Source organism: Anopheles maculipalpis, chromosome 3RL, assembly GCF_943734695.1.
Source record: "Anopheles maculipalpis chromosome 3RL, idAnoMacuDA_375_x, whole genome shotgun sequence".
NCBI classification, from domain to species: Eukaryota; Metazoa; Arthropoda; class Insecta; order Diptera; family Culicidae; genus Anopheles; species Anopheles maculipalpis.
Window position 1 is genome coordinate 51,347,244 of NC_064872.1, and position 19,467 is coordinate 51,366,710.

General features: G+C 43.7%; 1 protein-coding gene across 1 annotated transcript in view; it reads left to right on the top strand.

Annotated features, from left to right (window-relative positions):
* The window catches only part of LOC126561320 (uncharacterized), a 46,871-nt gene that overhangs the window by 9,195 nt on the left and 18,209 nt on the right, over positions 1 to 19,467 (top strand). Inside the window, 4 exon segments of the mRNA XM_050217394.1 lie at positions 4,784 to 4,987; positions 5,188 to 5,316; positions 5,820 to 5,966; positions 18,739 to 18,878. Coding sequence (XP_050073351.1) covers positions 4,784 to 4,987; positions 5,188 to 5,316; positions 5,820 to 5,966; positions 18,739 to 18,878 — 620 coding nt within the window.

Genomic DNA, 19,467 nt, shown 5'->3' on the forward strand with positions numbered 1-19,467 from the left:
ATTATTCTTAAGAAATTTTAAGTACCTCAGATACTGAGGACTGGTTCGGGACTTGTTGACTTGGTGACATGGAAACAGCTAACTATTGGTGTGTTCTTTGATCATTCGTTAAGCACAAATTCAAATGATTCCTTATTATAAATTCAATATAGCAGTTCGGTGAGCTAGTACGGTCAGTCCTCAACATACCGATTTTGCATAGTAAAGTAATAATTGAATTGTATTTTTTGTAATGGTAGACATCGGTCCGAGTCTACCTTAGTGATGGAAAATTTTCAATTTTTTGGAAAGGAACTAATTTCTTTCCAGAAAGGAACGGAACGAACCCAGTAGACTCTTTGTACCTAGTTTTTCTTGACCGGTTCAGGGTGAAGCACGTTGCGTAGACATGGCCTGGTCGTCAATCTGTTTCCAGGAAACTCGGTCTAGGACTGCAGTCCTCCATCCACGGCTGCATCCGATCTCCGACAGGATAGACTCCACTTGACCCAGCCAACGAGCTCGCTGTGCTCCTCTACGCCTCGTGCCGAATGGATCGCTGACGAGCACTTTTCTGATGGGGCATTGCCGTCCTCTGTCAGCATAGTCCAGGACTCGTACCCATAGAGGACTACCGGACGTATCAAGATGCGGTAAATCGTGCATTTCGTGTGTTGTTGGGGTCTTCTAGATCGCAGGAGTTTGTGGAGCGCGTAGTAGGCACGATTCTCCTGAATGCGCGTTGCGGTCCAAAGATACAATCGTACCAAGGTAGCAAAACTCTTCTACCACCTCAAGATCGTTGCCGGTAACTGACACTCTGCTTTCGAGTCGGGCTCTATCACGGTCAGAGCCTCAGGCAAGCTATTTTTTTTTTTTCTTCGCATTGATCCTCAGTACAATTCTATTGGTATCGCGTTTCAGTCGGGTGTATCCCTCGCACATCTCCGTAGGTGTTCGTCCTATGACTTCTTTGAACCTACTTCAACGGAAGATGAAATGTCTATTGTACAGTAATTTCCAGTCGAGTCTTGTCTTCTACGCAACAATACCATAGATCAAGAATAGCCATTGAACTGAAGGGCGCAAGTTCTCCTAATCGTAATTTTTAAGCAGAATTTTTCAGTAAAACTATAAACAGTTACAGTGTACCTTTTAACATGTCGTCGAAAATGCAGATGCAAAAAACCTATTTTGTGATTTTATTTGTATCTACATACATGTAGGTTCGATCGTTCCATGGAAAGAGCGGAAAGAACCTAATAGAGTTGGATCGAAACTCCCATCACTAGTAACAGGTTGGCTGATAAGTCCCCGGTCTAACAAAGAAAAACACATTTTTTTGTCAAAATTCGTTTTTATTATTCAACATAGTTCCCTTCAAGAGCAATACAACGATTATAACGACCTTCCAATTTTTTGATACCATTTTGGTAGTACTCCTTCGGTTTTGCCTCAAAATAGGCCTCAGTTTCGGCGACCACCTCTTCATTGCAGCCAAATTTTTTCCCTGCGAGCATCCTTTTGAGGTCTGAGAACAAGAAAAAGTCGCTGAGGGCCAGATCTGGAGAATACGGTGGGTGGGGAAGCAATTCGAAGCCCAATTCATGAATTTTTGCCATCGTTTTCAATGACTTGTGGCACGGTGCGTTGTCTTGGTGGAACAACACTTTTTTCTTCTTCGTTCTTTTTTCTTTCGTAAAGTAACCAAAAGTTGCTTGACAAAAGACGCTCTGTCTCACAAACTAATTGACATACAGACGTCAAATTTTGACACGAAATATTTGAAGGTTGGTGCTATATAAAAATAATATGCACTTAATACTAGCGGCGCATTCTATGTGTCAGACCGGGGACTTATCAGCCAACCTGTTAGAACCGGAGCTCAAATCCTATCTGGACCGTTTCTCCGTAATGAGAACTGACGATCCAACAATGTGGAATCAATAAGCTTCCTACGCCATTAGAAAGCCGACATGACCTATAATGTCATTTAACCAAAAAGAGAGGCAGAGCGCTCGCATTGCATGATATAATTGAAAGCTAAACAGAAATAGCAATATTTATAAAATTATTTACCACAAAATTCAAATGATTTGTGTTTATTGGATTAAATTTGAAAAAAAAAACCAATCACGTTATTGTCTCGTATCTCCTTTCATCTCTAGATATGTTGATACATAAGCATGTTAAAAATGTGGCATTGTGGCATAGACGTGTATGATCACATTTCAAAACACAACCCTTGCGGTATCACGCGTAGCTAATTAAAAGTTAATCCATCCAACATATTAAGACAACATCTTACGACCTCAGTTCAGAAATTGAATTAAACACTCCAAACTCATTGTTCATTCACATGCAATGCTTCCAACAGTTCAGCACTCGAGCACGCACTGGTGGCTTTCGTTTAGCATTTCCGAACTCCTATAAGCAGATTAACCGCGTCGAGTCCTTTTAAGGGCAATTTTCTCAATGAAAACTCATTAATAAAGCATAACGAATGCCGACGATAAAAGATCCACAAAAACCCCCTAGGCGTTTGTGAGGCGCTTTGCAACACGACCCTGCAATTCATCTCATTTTGTGCTTCGTGCTGTTTTGCATAGATATTGTAATGCCCCGTCCGAAGCCGTGCTGTACCTTAGCGCCCATTCGTGCTTTGATGTTCATGGCAAGTTCGCGGCAAAAGTACAGGATTATTCAAATATGCAAGAATCTGCTTTGGTTTATGACGGTGTTTCTTCTGCCCAACTTCCTCGTCGATTGATACTTCCAATCCAGAGATCCAATGTAGTTGGCATCGGTACTACTCTTCGGACACTGTGTGTTGTGAAGAGATCCCAGCAGGAGAACGAGTCATGATGTACTAATAGCTGATGATCCATTAGTCGTGTTGCTTGATAATACTGATAAATTGGATAAAACGCAAAGTGCTAAGTCCAGTGTCGGACATCAGGAAGTGGGTAGAGTGTCAAATAGTCACCCATAGTTTTATGCACAAATGATGTTAACCTGAGTTCCAATCATGTTGGACTTCAACTATGCAAGCAAAAAAGGGGGAAAAAAATACTCTCCATAAAAACGCCATCCAGCGTGTAGCGCGATAATAAAATATTAATTTTCACCCCTTTCAGCGTGATTTACGGATACGGCAAAGTCTACAGGAAAGAACGAAAAAAAAACGACTCCGTTGGTTGTAAAAGGATACTTTATAAATCTGGTGAATGTGTTTTTGCGGCCGGCTTCTGTTTCTGGTTTGATTTTAATGGACGCCAGACGATTGCAGCATTCATTCCAGACCGTCCGGAATCCGAAGGTTGCCTTTCGCTGGAGAGATCGTAACGATCGTTAAAAGCGCGCTGGGTAATTAATGAGCCACGGAACAAAAACATCGCATCGTTAATGAGGATTCTATTTGTATTATTCACCTGCTGCCACGGCACGGCACGCTGCCGGTGACGAACTGGGGAAAATTTAAATAAAAACCGAGATCTGATTCCGCACCAACCAGACAATTTCCGCCTTTAATGAACCTGCCAGTGGTTTGGTGGAAAATAAATCGTTTCCAAAGTTGAATTCCCGAACAGTTTATTACGCCGACGGAGCGCGGACGGGTGAAGATGAAATGTACGCTACGCCGAAATAACTCCATCAATTTCGTCGCTTCACTTATATTGTTACGCTCGCTGCGCGCGAAAGTGGCAGCAAAGTGCAGTGAAAAATCCAATTAAATTTCAGTATCAATATTTGTCACCGGGGAAAGTTGTGCTTCAAACACGACCGATAGGCAGAGATAGTTCGAAACCACCGTCAACTCGCTTGTTTCGATTGATGAGTACGGCCAGAGAGCCTCGTACTTGGAGTATTCTCGCTGCTGCCACTGCATTCAACCGACCAACCCGCGTAGGTGTCACAGCGTGTTCGCTTCCAAAACGTCTTCGCCGGCAGGCACAAGTAGAAAGCATTTGCCATTCCATTAACTTCATATAGTGTGAAAATCGTTTGTCGATCAGCCAAACGATAAAGCGCTCGGAAGTCGTTAAATTCCCTGATAAAACTCTTGCCAATTACCTTCAGCCTACGGGAAAGCACTCAAGACGCTGGTCGTGTCGTTATCACCGTGTACAATTTCTTTCTGCCCGTGTACATGGCGAGATAAAACTGTATGCTTGTAGAGAAATGTGTAACGTAGCACTTTAAAAAGAACCTCGTCAAGAATTCGCAGTTTTTGAGCGATTTGGAAAAAAACAAGACCATGTGCTTCAGTATTTGGACCATTTGACGTTGGAAACATAATTGATTAAAGCCTCTTCTATTTGGGAGAGGTTTTATATTTCGTGACCTAATGATTATTTCAACTTGAGCAGTTCAATGTCAAATCGTGTCAGAACGACGACCTAATGATGTTCCGTCTCTTCTAATTCAATACCGTTTTCATCAACATCTTGGCTGTTGAAACGGAAAGACGCTCTCCAGGAAGCATAAAATGTGCTCCACTCCACGTTGATGCCTGAGTAATTCTACCTTTTACCAGAAGTGCCGTAGGATCTAACGAAATGCGACTTGCTTAATGTTTAAACAAAAGCTAAGAATTTCGTTGTCATTGACACCTTCGCCCAGCTAACGTCTTGCGGTGTCAGTTTGCTTTGTGACACCATCGCCGCTTACCAACTTTCTTGTTACCCCACCCTGTATTCTCTCTTCTTTCTCTATATCTCTCTCTCTCTATTCCTCTCTCTCGCTCCCCTTCTCTCTGTCAAACAAACAACTAACACTTGCTTTTGTTATTGCAATTTTCCAGGCAGCCGAACAGGCGAAGCGTTACGATGGGCTAGCCGTGCAGTGCAAGAACGTTTCACCGGCACTCGATCTTGGATACTTCGTCCGCACACTTCCGGTACCGCAGACCATGCAGCGGATTCCGCGAAAAGCATTTGCACCACCGCAGTCTGCAAATGCAGCCAACGAAGCAGCAGGACCGGAGGATATGCCGGACTACGGTGGGGTAGGTATAGCAATTGGGAGGCCACAGAAATTCTGCTCCATCTCAACCCAGATGCAGCCATATTTAATTGGAATTGAAACCAAATTCCCACAATTATGATTGGCCGAGTTGTTGGCGCGCAGCTTTTTTTGTTGTTGTTTTTGTTGTTGTTTTCATTCATTCCCCCTCCGTCTTTGCTTCTCTCGCACCCGTTCTCACAGGATCCCATGATGCCAGTGTTCAAGGATGAGCTCGTCGTAGACAAAGGTGCATCCATCCAAGTGCGCCCGTCGCTGGAAGCGTTGAGACGAGAGTCACAGGAATTAGAAATTCAAATCAAACAACTACAGGTTGGTAGACGAGATCTGTCCATTTTTCTTGTCGCTTGCTGCATGTTTCGCTGAGTCCAGATGTGCCTCAAGTTTGCCATTCCGCCTAGTGAAGGATTCGCTGGATTGTTTTAACTCTACCACGGGTGCTGATAGCGAATGACAAAGAAGTCAAACATTCCACCGTATACACGGGCACAATTGTGCTTTGTCCATGGAGTGTTTTCGTGATTGTTATTGTTGTGTTTTTCTTTCGCTTAATTAATTCTAGCTCTTGTGTCATCCGGTTCGTTATTTCTTTTACTGTTCTGTTCCCTGTTCTGCTGGGTATCATCAGCGTGTACAATGCGTGTGTCGTTAAAAAGTTTTCCAATTTTTGGTTGTTGCCGTTGTTCGAGCTCAATTTTCCAATATGCTCAATAGCCGTGTGTTGAGGTTAACGTAGCCAGTAGCTGTACGTCCATTGAATTTATGGTTGTTTCTTTTTTCTCTTCTGTTACCGATTGTTGCATCCGTTTCTGTAGGATTCTGTAGACGCTTTAGTTCGTACACAGATCAGAGGCATCGAAGGCCAGCTGTACAATAAAGCCAACGAGATCCAGGAGGATATCTCGATGAAAAAATTCGATGTTCGGGCCAAACAGATCCATCTCGCAGCAGTCCGTGCCCAGGTGAGATTTTTCCCCCATTAGCTTTATTTTCTTATTTTGCATTTACAGTTTTAAAATTGAATTAGTGTTTTGTAGACTTAGAATTTTGAAGAATCAAGTAATGGACGATTTTCTGCTTAGTTTATGTTTCTTAACTAGATTAGGACGAACGGTTTAAAGACATTAAAACATATATTTAACAGCTGATATGGTTATTAACGCTTTTTTGCCGTGCAATAACGTTGAGCGCAGTAGAACGTGAAAACCATTCTTTGTATTTGTTTTCTTTCAAGGATGGGTTGTTCTAATCACTCACTATAATTTATTAAACTTATACCCAATCGCTGCAAAAACATTTTCAAATATATTATTGGATTTTTTGCAAGTGGAAGAATGACTACAAAATGGCCCGTCAGTAAAATGAACTTACCGTGCCTGGGCTAGAACAAACTGATGGAAACTTTTCATGGTGAAATATTTCACCCTAGAAGCTTTCAGTCGGCGGTTGGGTTTGGAACTCAAATAAAAGCTTTCGTTTCTAGATTGGGAAAATGTACAACCCAAGTCGAAAAATTAACACTGAAGAAGCTGTTAGATTTTCTTACAACTTTTTGAGCTATTTTTCACATTTTTGCTATTTTGTTTTTCTCAATTTCAACCAGAATTGTCTGATGCAATATTTATATTTAAAACAATATGATCGTCTCGAGCGTATGATATCTGACAGAAAAAGCAAATAGAAGCTTTTAGTAAAGCAAATAAAAAATAGAATTCATAATAATCTGACAAAACACATTCGACTGAAGGAACGTACACAAACACAGGATTAAATAATAAATAACACAAACTTCGTCATACTTTGTAACGTAAACTTCTAGTTGCATACACATTGTAAGCGTCTAACAATCTGAAAATATCGCCATTCACCAAACACTGCGGTTCAAAACAAAACTAATGAATAAATGACAACCTTGTCAACAACACCTTGTGACATTACGTGAGGTACCAGGCGCCTCCATTCCACCGGCAAACGATATCCAAATAGTAGCAACGATATCTTTCAACACAGTTCGATTGTTTCGGTGTTACAGGCGTTCAAATACAGTTTAAATTTTCACGTTTCAAAGAAATCAATGCCCTTTTCAGTGATTCATAACACCATGCGTCTGTAGGGAAATTTGTACCATTTCACTTTTACCGCCTTTGCACCTACTTTATGCCCTTTACCCAATACCCTTGTTTCCCATTGATGCGGGGCTGGCTAACATTCTTGGAAAGATGTAATGTGCCAACGATTTTTCTATTGCCATTAGTAAATTGCCCCAAAATTGATCTCCGTACCTTCGAACACTCCGCAAGCAAAATGTTTTAACTTTTTCTATGACTTTTCGTCGGTCGGTACCACACGCAGCAGCCAGTGGCACCCATTGACGCTGGGCTAGATGCTGGCTGGCTCTGCTGTGCTGCTTACCTCCGTTGATTGGATGGGTAATCTTTTCGGTGTATTCTCCGTTTGCTTTACTTATCAATATTGCACAACCAGGGTCGGGAATGTTTCATTCAGAAAACGTGTCCGTACCCGAACTCCCAACATAAACACACCCACACAATGGAACGGTGTAGCCACACGCAGCAGTGGCACAGCACGGCACGGTGCTGGAATGCTATTCACACGCCACAGCTCTGCTGCCGCGAAACACCGCGAAAATAGTCCGTACCGCGCATGTGCCTCCATTGATTCGTATCTGGCCAGCCGCTACCAATACAAGCGAGCGAAACGAGCATAGGACAGTGCGAACCCGAATCTTCGCTGTTCGGTCAGTTTCGAGCGACCAGCCGAGCGAAAGCTCTATTGCTTCTGCTGCTGCTGACAGGCCTGGTGGTGCCTATCACCTGTTCTGCGTTTTTTGTGTGTGTTGAGTGGTTCGCATTTGCAACCAGGTCGCGAGCCAGACACCAGTCCAACGCTTAGCCAGCCTTGTCCGGATCCGGTTACTTCAGATAAGGAAGACACACACAGCGGCACCAGGAGCAGGTTCGAGAAAAGCCCGTATTTGGACGGTTTTTAAGTCGGTGAAGTGCCTCAGCTATATTACGCCAACATATCGCCGTTCAGTGTGGACCATTGCCTGCGATAGGGGAGGAAAAAAAAGCACACACAGTGAAAGAAAAAAAAACACTGCACGGAACTAGCGCGGTGTGCCAAAGGAAGTGTTACATCGAACTGTCCCCGGAGTTGCCGAGGTGCAGCACCGAAACGGTGCCAGTTGTATCAGTGTGTATTTGTGCGACTCGAAACCGCCTCGAGCAGGGTGGAATCGTTGCGTCTCCAGCCCAGTGCATCGCGATGGTGTTGCTAGGGCCTGTTACAGTGCTTTCGGGGTGAAAGCCACCGCCACCGTACCAATGGTGAGCGAGCGCAGACGAGCGACGGCCGGGTATCTGGCGCGCGTGGGAAGCACTGCTAGCGCTTTCGCCCAACAAAGACATCCGAGCAGCGAAAGAGCGAAACCTCGGTCGGGCTGATGATTTTTCACGCCTGATAACAAACAAACGAACCTTCCGAAGCGAGCAACACACCAAACACTTCGCTCCGTGGCAGGCAGTACGAGGTTTGAGGTTGGTTAGGTCAGGACGTCCGGAACGGTTGGGCTACAGCATTCGATTCGCATATATGTGTCAACTTGGCGGGCGCGTCGTAAGCTGTCAGTCGATGTTTGGTGATTAGTGGACACTGTACGAACCGATTCGGTACGAACTTTGATTGGCAGTGCACTTTGTGCCGACACGTTTTAATCGTTAAACGCTTGCTGGTGGCCGCATACGTCCTCCGAGTTTTGGGCAAGGCGCATCGACAAGGCGGTAATGGCGCGATGCTAATGTAAATGCGCTAAGCAGCCAACGTACCGGATACCAGATTACATGCAATAATTGTGATATTGTGAGGTAAACGCACGTGTGTGATTCGATCTTCTCGTTTATAGAAGAACATCTGCGCAGAGCAAAGCAAGAGAGTGATTGTTTATGTGTCGTGTTAGTGCGTGCACGTGCGTATGTGTGTGTATATTTATTAGCTAATCGAGCGGAAATTACAATTTTACTGCATACGAAGACTATTCTTTGCCACCGTCGTTGGGATGTTTGCAAGATTTTGCTGTCGGTAGAAAGTCGTACGGGAAAAAAAAAACAAACATTAAACGTTTGGCGGTTGGCACGGAAACGCCAACGGTCGTGCACTATTTAGCCTGGTTAAACGATTATTATACAACGCAAGGCCCCCACCCCGCATACATAGGTTACGGATACGAAATTGAAACAAAATATTTAGCGATAAACCAATTGTTCGTTGAAAGCGGTTTGGCGAAAAGGCTGCCCTGGCCTTTCACGACAGCTGCAGTGTATTTACGATAATACCGTTTGATAGTTATTTATTGCAAATCTTTCCCCCCCCCCCGACTGTTTTACCGATCATCGGACGCCAACACAGTTAAAGCTCGGACGCTGGAAAATCCCATCCGTGACTACTACAATAGTTAATAACAAATAATGCAAAACAAATATTGTGATAGCAAAACGTCAAACGTGCACAAAATACACGCACACCACCACACTCCTGAATGGTAGTGTAAAAAGTCACCAAAGAGTTATCGTAGGCCATAGAGATAGTAGCCAAATTTTGGAACGAATCCTTGCTTCTTCGCAAACCCTGTTCGAAGCTTTTTCAACGCACGCGAACCTTACCGTTACCGGGCTAAGGAAGAAAGGAGGAACGAACAAAATTTCGTCGTGTGATGTGAAAACAACTGACGATACTCTTATCGCCGTACTACAATGGTTTAGTGATACATCAGTGAGTGTATGATCGATTGTGTGATTGTTTGAACCTGCCAAACACCGAGCGCGTTCATCCGCATCTACGTTGGCCAACTGTTCCGGTCATCTAAAGCGTTCGCACAACCAATAACACCGCACATCAAGTACCAAGATCGAAACAGCAAACAAAAGGTATCGCGGTGGTTTTGAGCCAAGATCGGCGCGAAAGTACCAACAACCAAAAATAGCAAAGTGCGTGAGTGTAATGAAATATCATCAATTATCCCTTCCTACCCATATCGACGTGTGCATCGCCTCGTCAGAGTTTCAGCCGCGGACACCTTCCACCCCCCCCCCCCCCCCCCAACACTCACACACACACACACACACAAACTATCGCGCTTCGTTCAACACGGTCAACAATTTTTTACGGGCTATTTCTATCCAATCCCCAGGATCCAGTGTAGATCCCGGGTCGATGCGTGACGCTCCGGACGCACAAACAGTAGCCGAACGGTTCCGATTACACTGAGGCAACGAATTCACAGACGGGGCAAAAAAAAAGAAAACATACACACGTACCACAAACCACAGTAGCAGTATCACCAGCAGAGCAACTGACGGCAGTGACAGAAGAGTGTGCAGTGTGGCTTCTCTTCCACTCCACCGTCCAATTTCCTGATCATATTTCCCATCCGAAGGAAAATGAAGCCGAGTCTTTCCCGCGAAAACAAAGGTTCATTTTTACGTTAGTTTTATCCGTCTGCACCGTTGAGAGTAAGGGTTCGGTAGAAAATAAATCTAAAACACCCAGTGCCCGGCGGCAAGATTTCCGGATTCCTGGTCCGTTAACCAGACACGTGGAAGCGGTCGGTTTGGACGGTGCCTTCGTGGAAAGGCGTGCACGCGGGCCGATCTTTTTGCGTGGTCTCGGAAAATCAGAAAGTTAAACAAATCAAACCATCGACCGGCACGGAAGGGCGCACACGGCCATGCAAACAAACAACGCATGATTGTGTACTTGGGCCGCGTTATGCCCAGCAGCAGTTCTTTTCGGGCCACTGTCAACCAGCACTGACAAAAAGGCACATACGCATTTCCACAGACAGACACACACGGACACACACGCACACAACCATTCGAACTGCGAAAAGGGATCGTTCGTTGGGCTGCAGCTTACCGCGGGTAACGTTTGCTTTTGTCTCGCTTCCAAATGGGCTTGATAGCGATCCGTTATCGTGTTGTAAGTTTCCTGTTACTCCAAGTTACGCTAACCGTTTTTTTTTTTCTTTTTTGCTCACACCACCGATCGATCGATTCTTTCTATTCATGCCTTGCTTGCACGCAACCCACCGCGATCCTTCTCTCCGCGAGTTTGTTTGCTCTATTGTGTTACTTCTGCTAGATGGTGCTCCGCCAACGCTCTTTTCTTCCTTTCGCGTTCACGGGCACCTCTCCTATGGCCGTCTGTTGCAATTGTTTTCAATGTTGGGTTTTACTCCTCTTTTTCTTCCATTTAGTTTTTCGTCTACATCTAGCCATTTTGCTGTCTTGTGTTGTATATTCTGACTGTTTGTTTCTATTTGTCTTGTCCTTCTTTTCATTCTTCTCACCATTACTCAGAGCTCACGACTCCTCTGTCTCTGCCTTCCGTCTCTGCTAAGCTATTGCATTGGTTTTATCTACTTTACCCTCTCTCTCGCTCTCTTTCTTTTTTCCACTGCAAGCTACTTCTGCTGCCCACCCGTACATTTGCACTAAATCACTCTTTATCTATTCCTCTTACCAACGCTACATGTCTTGTACTTGATGCATCCGGTATGGTCGAATCTGGGGCCAAAAATCGATGATCAAACTTACATGCATACTCACAAACACCCACACACACTCACACCGATATCGAACAGGTCCATTACGTTTACCTATACACCGATCGGGTTTTCGCCCATCAGCCCCTTTTCGTTGTTCGACTGCCACCTGCCTGTGGTCGGTAGTTGGTGTCTGCAACATTTCCGAACCCGGCGTGAAGCAAGAGACGGCTAGCTTGGTACGGCTGCTAACGGACCCAGATGGCCCCTGGAGCCACGATTGACGTCGGCCCAGTGCCAGCCTTCAGCAGCAGCACCAGCAGCACCAGCATCAGCAGTAGCAGCACCGGCAGCAACTCGCCATCGCAGGACACGGCTACAACGCTGCTCTTAACGCTTGCCCGGGCATAGTCATTCATCCCGCTTGCAGGGTCCTTTGTCTTTTACAGCCCCTCGCTCGCACACTATGCGATTGTTTCACGCTCCTAGCATCTTACGATTGCAGGATGCACTTCAGCACTTGCGGATTGGTAAATTAGTTTTCATTAGTTCTGTTCCCACTTCTTTCTGAGCTCTCTATCTCTCTCTTTTACTCTCTCTCTCTCTCTCTCTCTCTCTCTCGTTTTATATACTTTTTTAACTCTTATTTCTATTTTGTTCTTTGGCAATGAAGTTCGCTTGCTCGATTCGATGAAGCATTTTGTTTGTATTGTTCCGCCCATGTTCACGTTACCGTGCTCGAGGTTTGTCCGCTTAGCAAAATTTGCTTGCTCTTGAAAGTTTTTTTTTTTGTCTTTATTTTATTTTATTCCAAACAAATCGGTCGACGACTCAAATCTATATCCTGTTTAGGCGAATGATTTTTATATGCAACCATCTAGTAGTAGCTTTTCGTGAGAATATATTCCAGAACTGTTAGTCTTGTGCTAACTTCTAAGCAATATTCAAATGTTATCAAAAATAACAAATATATTGCTTCTTCTACACTGCTACATACACGTTGTACGCAGTGGTTTGTTAAGATATACAAGAATGAAGTAACGTGTGCATGAAAAAAATAGACTAAATTTGGGCAGCGAACTTTAACAGATACTAAATGCATTTAATGGTTTCTCTTATACTACGATCACGAAGCATTTTTTTTTTTTTTTGAACAAATGTTATCCGATCTTAAGCGTCCTTTTTGCTATTATCGGAGACCTTGGCCGTGCTTATCTTAAAAGCTTATTCTAAACCTAAGCGATCATTTACTGCTCCCGCTTGGGTAGAGAATGGTTGGATAAGGTCTCCCAAAAATATTCAATGCGATCGCTGCCAAGGCCAGTTGCGAGTTTTTTCGATTGTAAAAGTGTCTACGAACGTAAATATATTTTTTAGAAGCGCTAGCAACCGCTTCTTTTGAAGAATTATCACATGGGTGACTTCGTTTTAGACATAAACGGCCTGTTTTGTCCAGCACATTTTCGCCATTTAGACGGAAGCTTCGACCCAAGATCATTGTTTTGAAGGGAAGTTCTACTGCGTAGAAGTAGCTGCATTAGTAGTTGCACCGCCATTGATGTGCTCTTCCAACAATTTCTATAAATTGAAACTAGTAACTGAAAGACAGGTTGCGTGGGTGAATTTAACTCAGTAATAGTAATAGCTTCAGTCAGTAGTAGGTCCAGGATGCATTGATGTAGTAGTGATCCTTGCCCAGGTTCGCCAATGGAAACTTTGTAAAACTTTTAGCTAGATACTTACTTAGTTGCTTACGTACTCGACGATACAGCCGCGTCGCAGTTTCGGCCTAACACGCCTTCACTGTCCATGTGATTGGTCGAAAAATACCATGCGAGCTGGGTTTTCGAGTGTTATTCTCACGGCATGATCAATTCACCAGAGCAGTGGTGCGCTTTCGATGTTGGGCGACACCTGCTCGTTCCTTTGATATGCTTGTGCTGCATAGGAGAGCCTCAATCGAAGTATCATCAGCACTGAACATCATCACTTCAAGGCCATATAATGAGAACTGACTGTCAAACTTCGTGGAATCGTTAACTCTAGAAATCCATAAGTTGACCGATATGATCTGACAGATCGTTTAATCGAAAGTAATAAGAAGACGTTATCAGCGTATGTCAGGATTCTAAATGGCTTATAGAAGTTGGTCTCCGAAGTTTGTACTCCAACTCGTATTAGATTAACCTATGGGTGGAGGTGGCGACCACCATGGGCCTCACCGACCAGGGGGACTTTGTCGACCAGGGATGCCTCGTGGACCAGGGGCTTTGTCGACCAAGGGCCACCGTAGAGAAGTATTTCACCGATCATGGGGCTTCTCGGGTTCGGGAACCACTTGTGACAAAGCCCCGCTACTGCATTGTGTTGCCCCAATATCCATTCCGCCATGGGCCTCCAAACCCCTTGATCCGCCACTGGCTCTAACGTCAGATTGAACAGCTGCTAGGCAATTCCATCTCCCTGGTAGCAAAGGGTCATAGAGTTTCCCATCCACCTACACCTGACACGCGATGTTGGTTATTATCTTTCTTCAATTTGAACTACATTTTAATCTAATGTACAGTTGAATTTGGAAAATATTAAGAAAAAGGTAAATAGGTTAGAGACTTCATGAACTATTAATTGGTAGCATTGATGTATACGTGCTTCGAAAGAGCATTCCTAAGGGGATGAGCTACTAGTACAAAGGATATTTACATGCATTTTTTCCTAAATCAGTCTATTTTTTTCAATGCATGCGTTATAATGTTCACGCACGATATTTCATAGATATCAGTAGCATTTTCTACAATCAAGAGTGTTTCTCCAGATGCATGTACATAAGAAAAATGTTGGTCAGCTTCTCTTCGTAATATTCCTGAACGACGTCACACGTGTGGTTGCTCGTGACAGCAACCTACTTTACGCGGATGACGCTAAATTGTACCTACCGATACGCAACAAGGAAGATCAGCTGCATCTCCAGAATGCTCTCAGCACGTTCCAGTCCTAATGCTGTACGAATGGCTTGGAGATATGCGTCACCAAGTACGTTGTGGTTACGTTTGCCAGAAAGCGTAATCCCTTGATCTGCACGTATACCATTAACGACACTGCCCTTGTCTGTAAAAAGCTGCGTCAGAGATCTAGGAGTGCTCCTTACCGATAAATTGAGCTTCCATGACCAGCTGGAGCACATCGTGGCTAACGACAGTCAACTAGTTGGCATTCTGAAGAAGCTTGCGTGCTGTACTGATCCTTAGTTCAGTCTGTGGTGGAATATTCATGGCGTGTGATGGCCCATATCGGCACGCTCGTTGGCTCGCCTGGAATCCATCCAGCGCAGAGACTTTTTGTCGCAGGTCTACTTGACAATCGTATCGACTCGCCGGCGATGCTCTCTGCAATCAACACTTACGCCCCGACTAGATCGCTCTGTGCTAGATCACTTCTTGACGTAGGGGTACGTCGTACACGTTTTGGCGCCTTTGATCGTCATGTGCCGCGAATTTAACGCCCTTTTCTGATCGTTTTGAACCAACCCTGTCGCGCTCTGCGTTCCTTAATTGTATACGTACACTGCGGCCAATTATTTGTTGAATGTAAAAATGTGAATGTTAACTGTAAATGAAAACGTAAAAAAAGACGCTTCAAGGGGGCCACATATGCTCCGTTGAATTCAACAAATGAAATAACAAATGTTGCAGACGATGAATAAATCAAATAGGAAAATAACAGTTTTGTATTGAGCACATCAATTATGCTTTCGGTATAATAATTTCATGAACAAACCGTTCAACCATTCCCGGTTGTACCGTCCAGGAAAAAAAAGCTAAAATGTACATTATACGCAGGCAGCATTTCAAAAACACTTGCCAAAAAATTTTGCAAAATATTATATTTTCCAACACAAAACATCCTAGCAAATTAGAGAAGCATTTACATTTATATTTTGTATCCAATTTCATTAAACGCTGTGAAAAATAACCAAACACAGTTACAAGCTTATGTAACAAGCAGTAAATTGCACGATAGCCATACCATTCGCTATCCCAATTAAATCAAAACAAAGCCTTCGGCTCCATTAATAATTTCTACCGTGGGAGGGATGGCGAACAGTTCCGGAAAACTTTCAACTTCCAATTTAGGTCAATTTCAGTTCAAGTGCCATTTTAAAATAAATTTACACTGCTCCTTAAACTCCCGTCCCGAGCAACCCTTAGCCAGGATCATAAATACACTGTAATTGGGTTATGTTTCGTGCTTAAGCGGGATACTGCTGCAGGGGCACGATGAATGAAAGCCTAATTATAAGTCAGATGCCTAGCAGTAATAACTCGCCAAACAACCAGAAGCTTTCCGGCCGGTACACTGACCCGCTACTTACTCAATGCATGACAGATAACATTATTACGATACTGAAAAGCATAAAGTCAAGCAAACTGTGGTGAAAACTCAGGCGATTAATTGTGGATTACTCGGTTCCAAACTTCAATATTTATTTGAATCAATTACCAATCGATAATACAGTAATTTGATTCTGTCACGAGCTGCAAATTAAACCATCCGATTGGATAAAACAAATCCGATTACGTTTGCAGAAAGGCAACAAAAAAAAAAAAGAATGCCATTCTTCAAATATCAATTAACGATGTTGATGTTGTGATGAATAATATTATTATGATGCAAAGAAACCTTAGGCAAGGTTTTCCACGAATGTACATTTCGAGGGTCTGATTGGGTCTTTTGTTACTTATTACAGAAAAATAAATAGCTTTTCTGATTTAAAAACCAAAGATTATTTTCAGTCTTTGTGTTCTCTTGCCGCAATTCGAGGCACTTTTTACTTCTATGATTTTTTATTTAGTTGTTTCAAAGCACTAAATTGAACCTTAACCACAAAATGCGGTTTGTGTTGCACATATTCGAAATGGATTACAAATGGGTAAAAAAAACTTTTACGCCAGTCAGCATAATTATACGCCCTGGACCTTATCTGTCATCCGATGATTTCTTTTGCAATAGTTTAACGATCTTTCATCCACTATCCTTCTAGAGTTCTTCTAACGAAACATAGCACGAAAGTGGAATGGAATCTTTACGCTTTGCTGTGACAAGAGGGATCAATATAATTAACAACTCCTCGGAAAAACCATTGACTGACAATGACTTTCGAGTTTCCGAGCACCATCCGGTCGACGAGCGAAAGCTTTCGTGCTTGAGCCAAGTGTCATTTCTGCCAGCGTTTCTACAATTCACTGCGCGCACAGCGTTCCCATCAGCAACAGGCTTCAATCAATCCGGAATGAAGGGGCGAAGGGAAGGATCTCCGATTTCGAGAGCTTTTGTGTGTTCTAACACCTGCCCAATGAAAACATTCCGGGCACACATCTTGGCTCGTGTGAGTGTGTATGTTTGTGTGTGTATGTGTCCATGGACATCTGCTTCGCCCGCACGACCGTGCGTGGGAGGCATCCCAAAGCCGAACCAATTCAGTACCAGCTGGCAGCAGCATTAGGGACTCATAAGTAGTCGGTTCGTTAGCGACACAAAGAACGTCAAGTAGAGCCGTGACGAGCTCACCGGGATCCAACGCTTGGGAAGAGCTCTACTGCCACACACACACACATTCACGCAAAAAAAGTTCGTTTGCGGTCAACCTCGGCAAGGTCGATCTGCATTCAAAGGGTCGTCCGCCATAGTGAATTGATAGAGGCCAGTGGGTATATTACACATTCCACCCCTCACCATAGCTCCCTGGGTTTGTCAATCCTCTGGGACTGAAGGGTTTTTTTTTTCTTTCCCGGGCACGGTAATATCTTTCGGGAACTTCTCTTTTGATAACGCTTGGCGAACCTACTCGCAAACGCTGAAGTCGATAAAAGTCGAGATACAAACACACACACTGTCCCCGCAAAATGCGATATGAAAAGGACGAAAGAGATGTGAAAATGTTCTGTCTATCTCTCTCTCTCTCTCTCTCTGTGTGTGTGTGTGTGTGTGTGTGTGTGTGTGTGTGTGTGTGTGTGTGTGTGTGTGTGTATGTATGTATGTGAGTTTCACATCCCACCTTTTGGTCGCGTTGCACAAGAAGTGCTTGTTTATAAATGTTGACCCCGAAGAAGATGGACCCCGAAAGCACTCGACATTGGTCGTGCCGTTTTGCGAAACGGTTGGTATGATTTATTAGTGCATTCATGGTTGAAGAACATCACGCATGAAAGCTCCCTACAACCCATTCCCGTGGAACGTGGCAAGGTGGCCGGAGAGATGGAGCGAATTTCGTTGAAGCTGACTGGGTGCTCGGCTCATACGATCACGAGCGTAGAGCAGTGGCACCGCGTCGTACCCAAACCGGGCCAACGTGTGATGGCAAAAAAATGTGGAACGACCTGTGCCAGCTGCTGCCTGCAGATCGGAATAGAGCTCTTGACCTGAATAAACTAAAACCATAATAGTTGGCGAGATTCTGCCAGCTGACGTTAGAAGAAAAAAAAGGGCTCTCCAAGAAAAAGCGAGCGACGAGATGCATCACACATCACACAGCTCGGCTTGCCCACTTCAGTTGTATGATTGGATGCAATCCATTTCTTAACAATAACACACACACACATACATACATACATACACATACACACATACAGCTTCTTCTTCTTCAACGCCACTCTACGTTGCCGCAATCTAGGTGTAGATTTATACTACTTTTAACTGTTAGTCGAATCGATAGCTTAGCCATAGCTAGACCATTTTTGAATACCTCTTCGAACTGTTGTTGTGTTTTTTTCCTTTGCCTTTAGTCTTACCCTATTTCTTTAACTTTTTTAACACCTCTTTATACATATACTTACCTGCTGCTAACCTTTTCCATGCCGTTCTAGATATTAGCTTTTCTGTTAGATAGTGGATAAATATTTAATCACGTTGTGAACGAGTTTCCATAGAACCATAGAATGTATGGAGCTATTCTGCTTCATGCAAACACATTTTAACATACACTAACACAGCCACTCACAAAACTGAAGGCCATTAGTGACGATCGGTATAGTTCGAATAATTAAAATTGTATTACACCAACACAGCAAAACACTTATGTATAAGCGCAACTGCCTAGGATAGGTTTCTGTCCGTAATTTCACTGTTTCTCTTTTATCTTCCTTTTCCTCTTCTACTTTTGCGCATTCTCGTTACAGAAAGAGTTATTTTTGGGTAGAATAGATCCTGGTTCACCTCGCGGTGAACGTAAAATGTCTTCTTCTAGTTCTTCCTCAATGAAGACTAAGTGGCTAAAAGCGTTCCGTAGCCTGAAACCGGCAGGTTCGGCGAACGATAGGTAAGTGGAACCATTTTTCGTTCTCTCTCTCACTCTCTCTCTCTCTCTATCTCTCTCTTTCTTCTGGTTGTTGTAGCTTTTGAATGAACTCCATCTTTGTTTTTGTTTTGTTAGTTTGTTTCTTTTCTTTTGTTCTACCGATAAACCTTACACTCCAAAATCCTCACCAGACTTACCTCTCCCTAACTCTACCGTGTGCAATATCTTAAGTTTCAAGTCTTTCTTCGCATTTATCGCTCGCTTTATGTTCGCTTAACGTTCTTACACACCCTTTCCCCAGTCACCGATGGTACCATTTTATCTGTACCTTACCTTTACTTTCGCCGAGATGACTTTTCCATTTTCTTGCTGCGCGAATTGCTCACGCCTTGTCCATTGCCCAGGCTTTCCGCAATCCTTTTCATAATGTCTGCCTTTTCTCAACACCGCTCACTCACGCTTTAAAAAAGGAAAAAAAAGAAGTACCTTCCCCCCTCACTCGCTCACCCCAATTACCCTGCATACCCTTCTCCATCCATCCATCCATCCCCCATTCGGAACCTCGAGCCGCACGAAACCATTCAATCTAGGCAGGGGCTCTCGGGTCCAG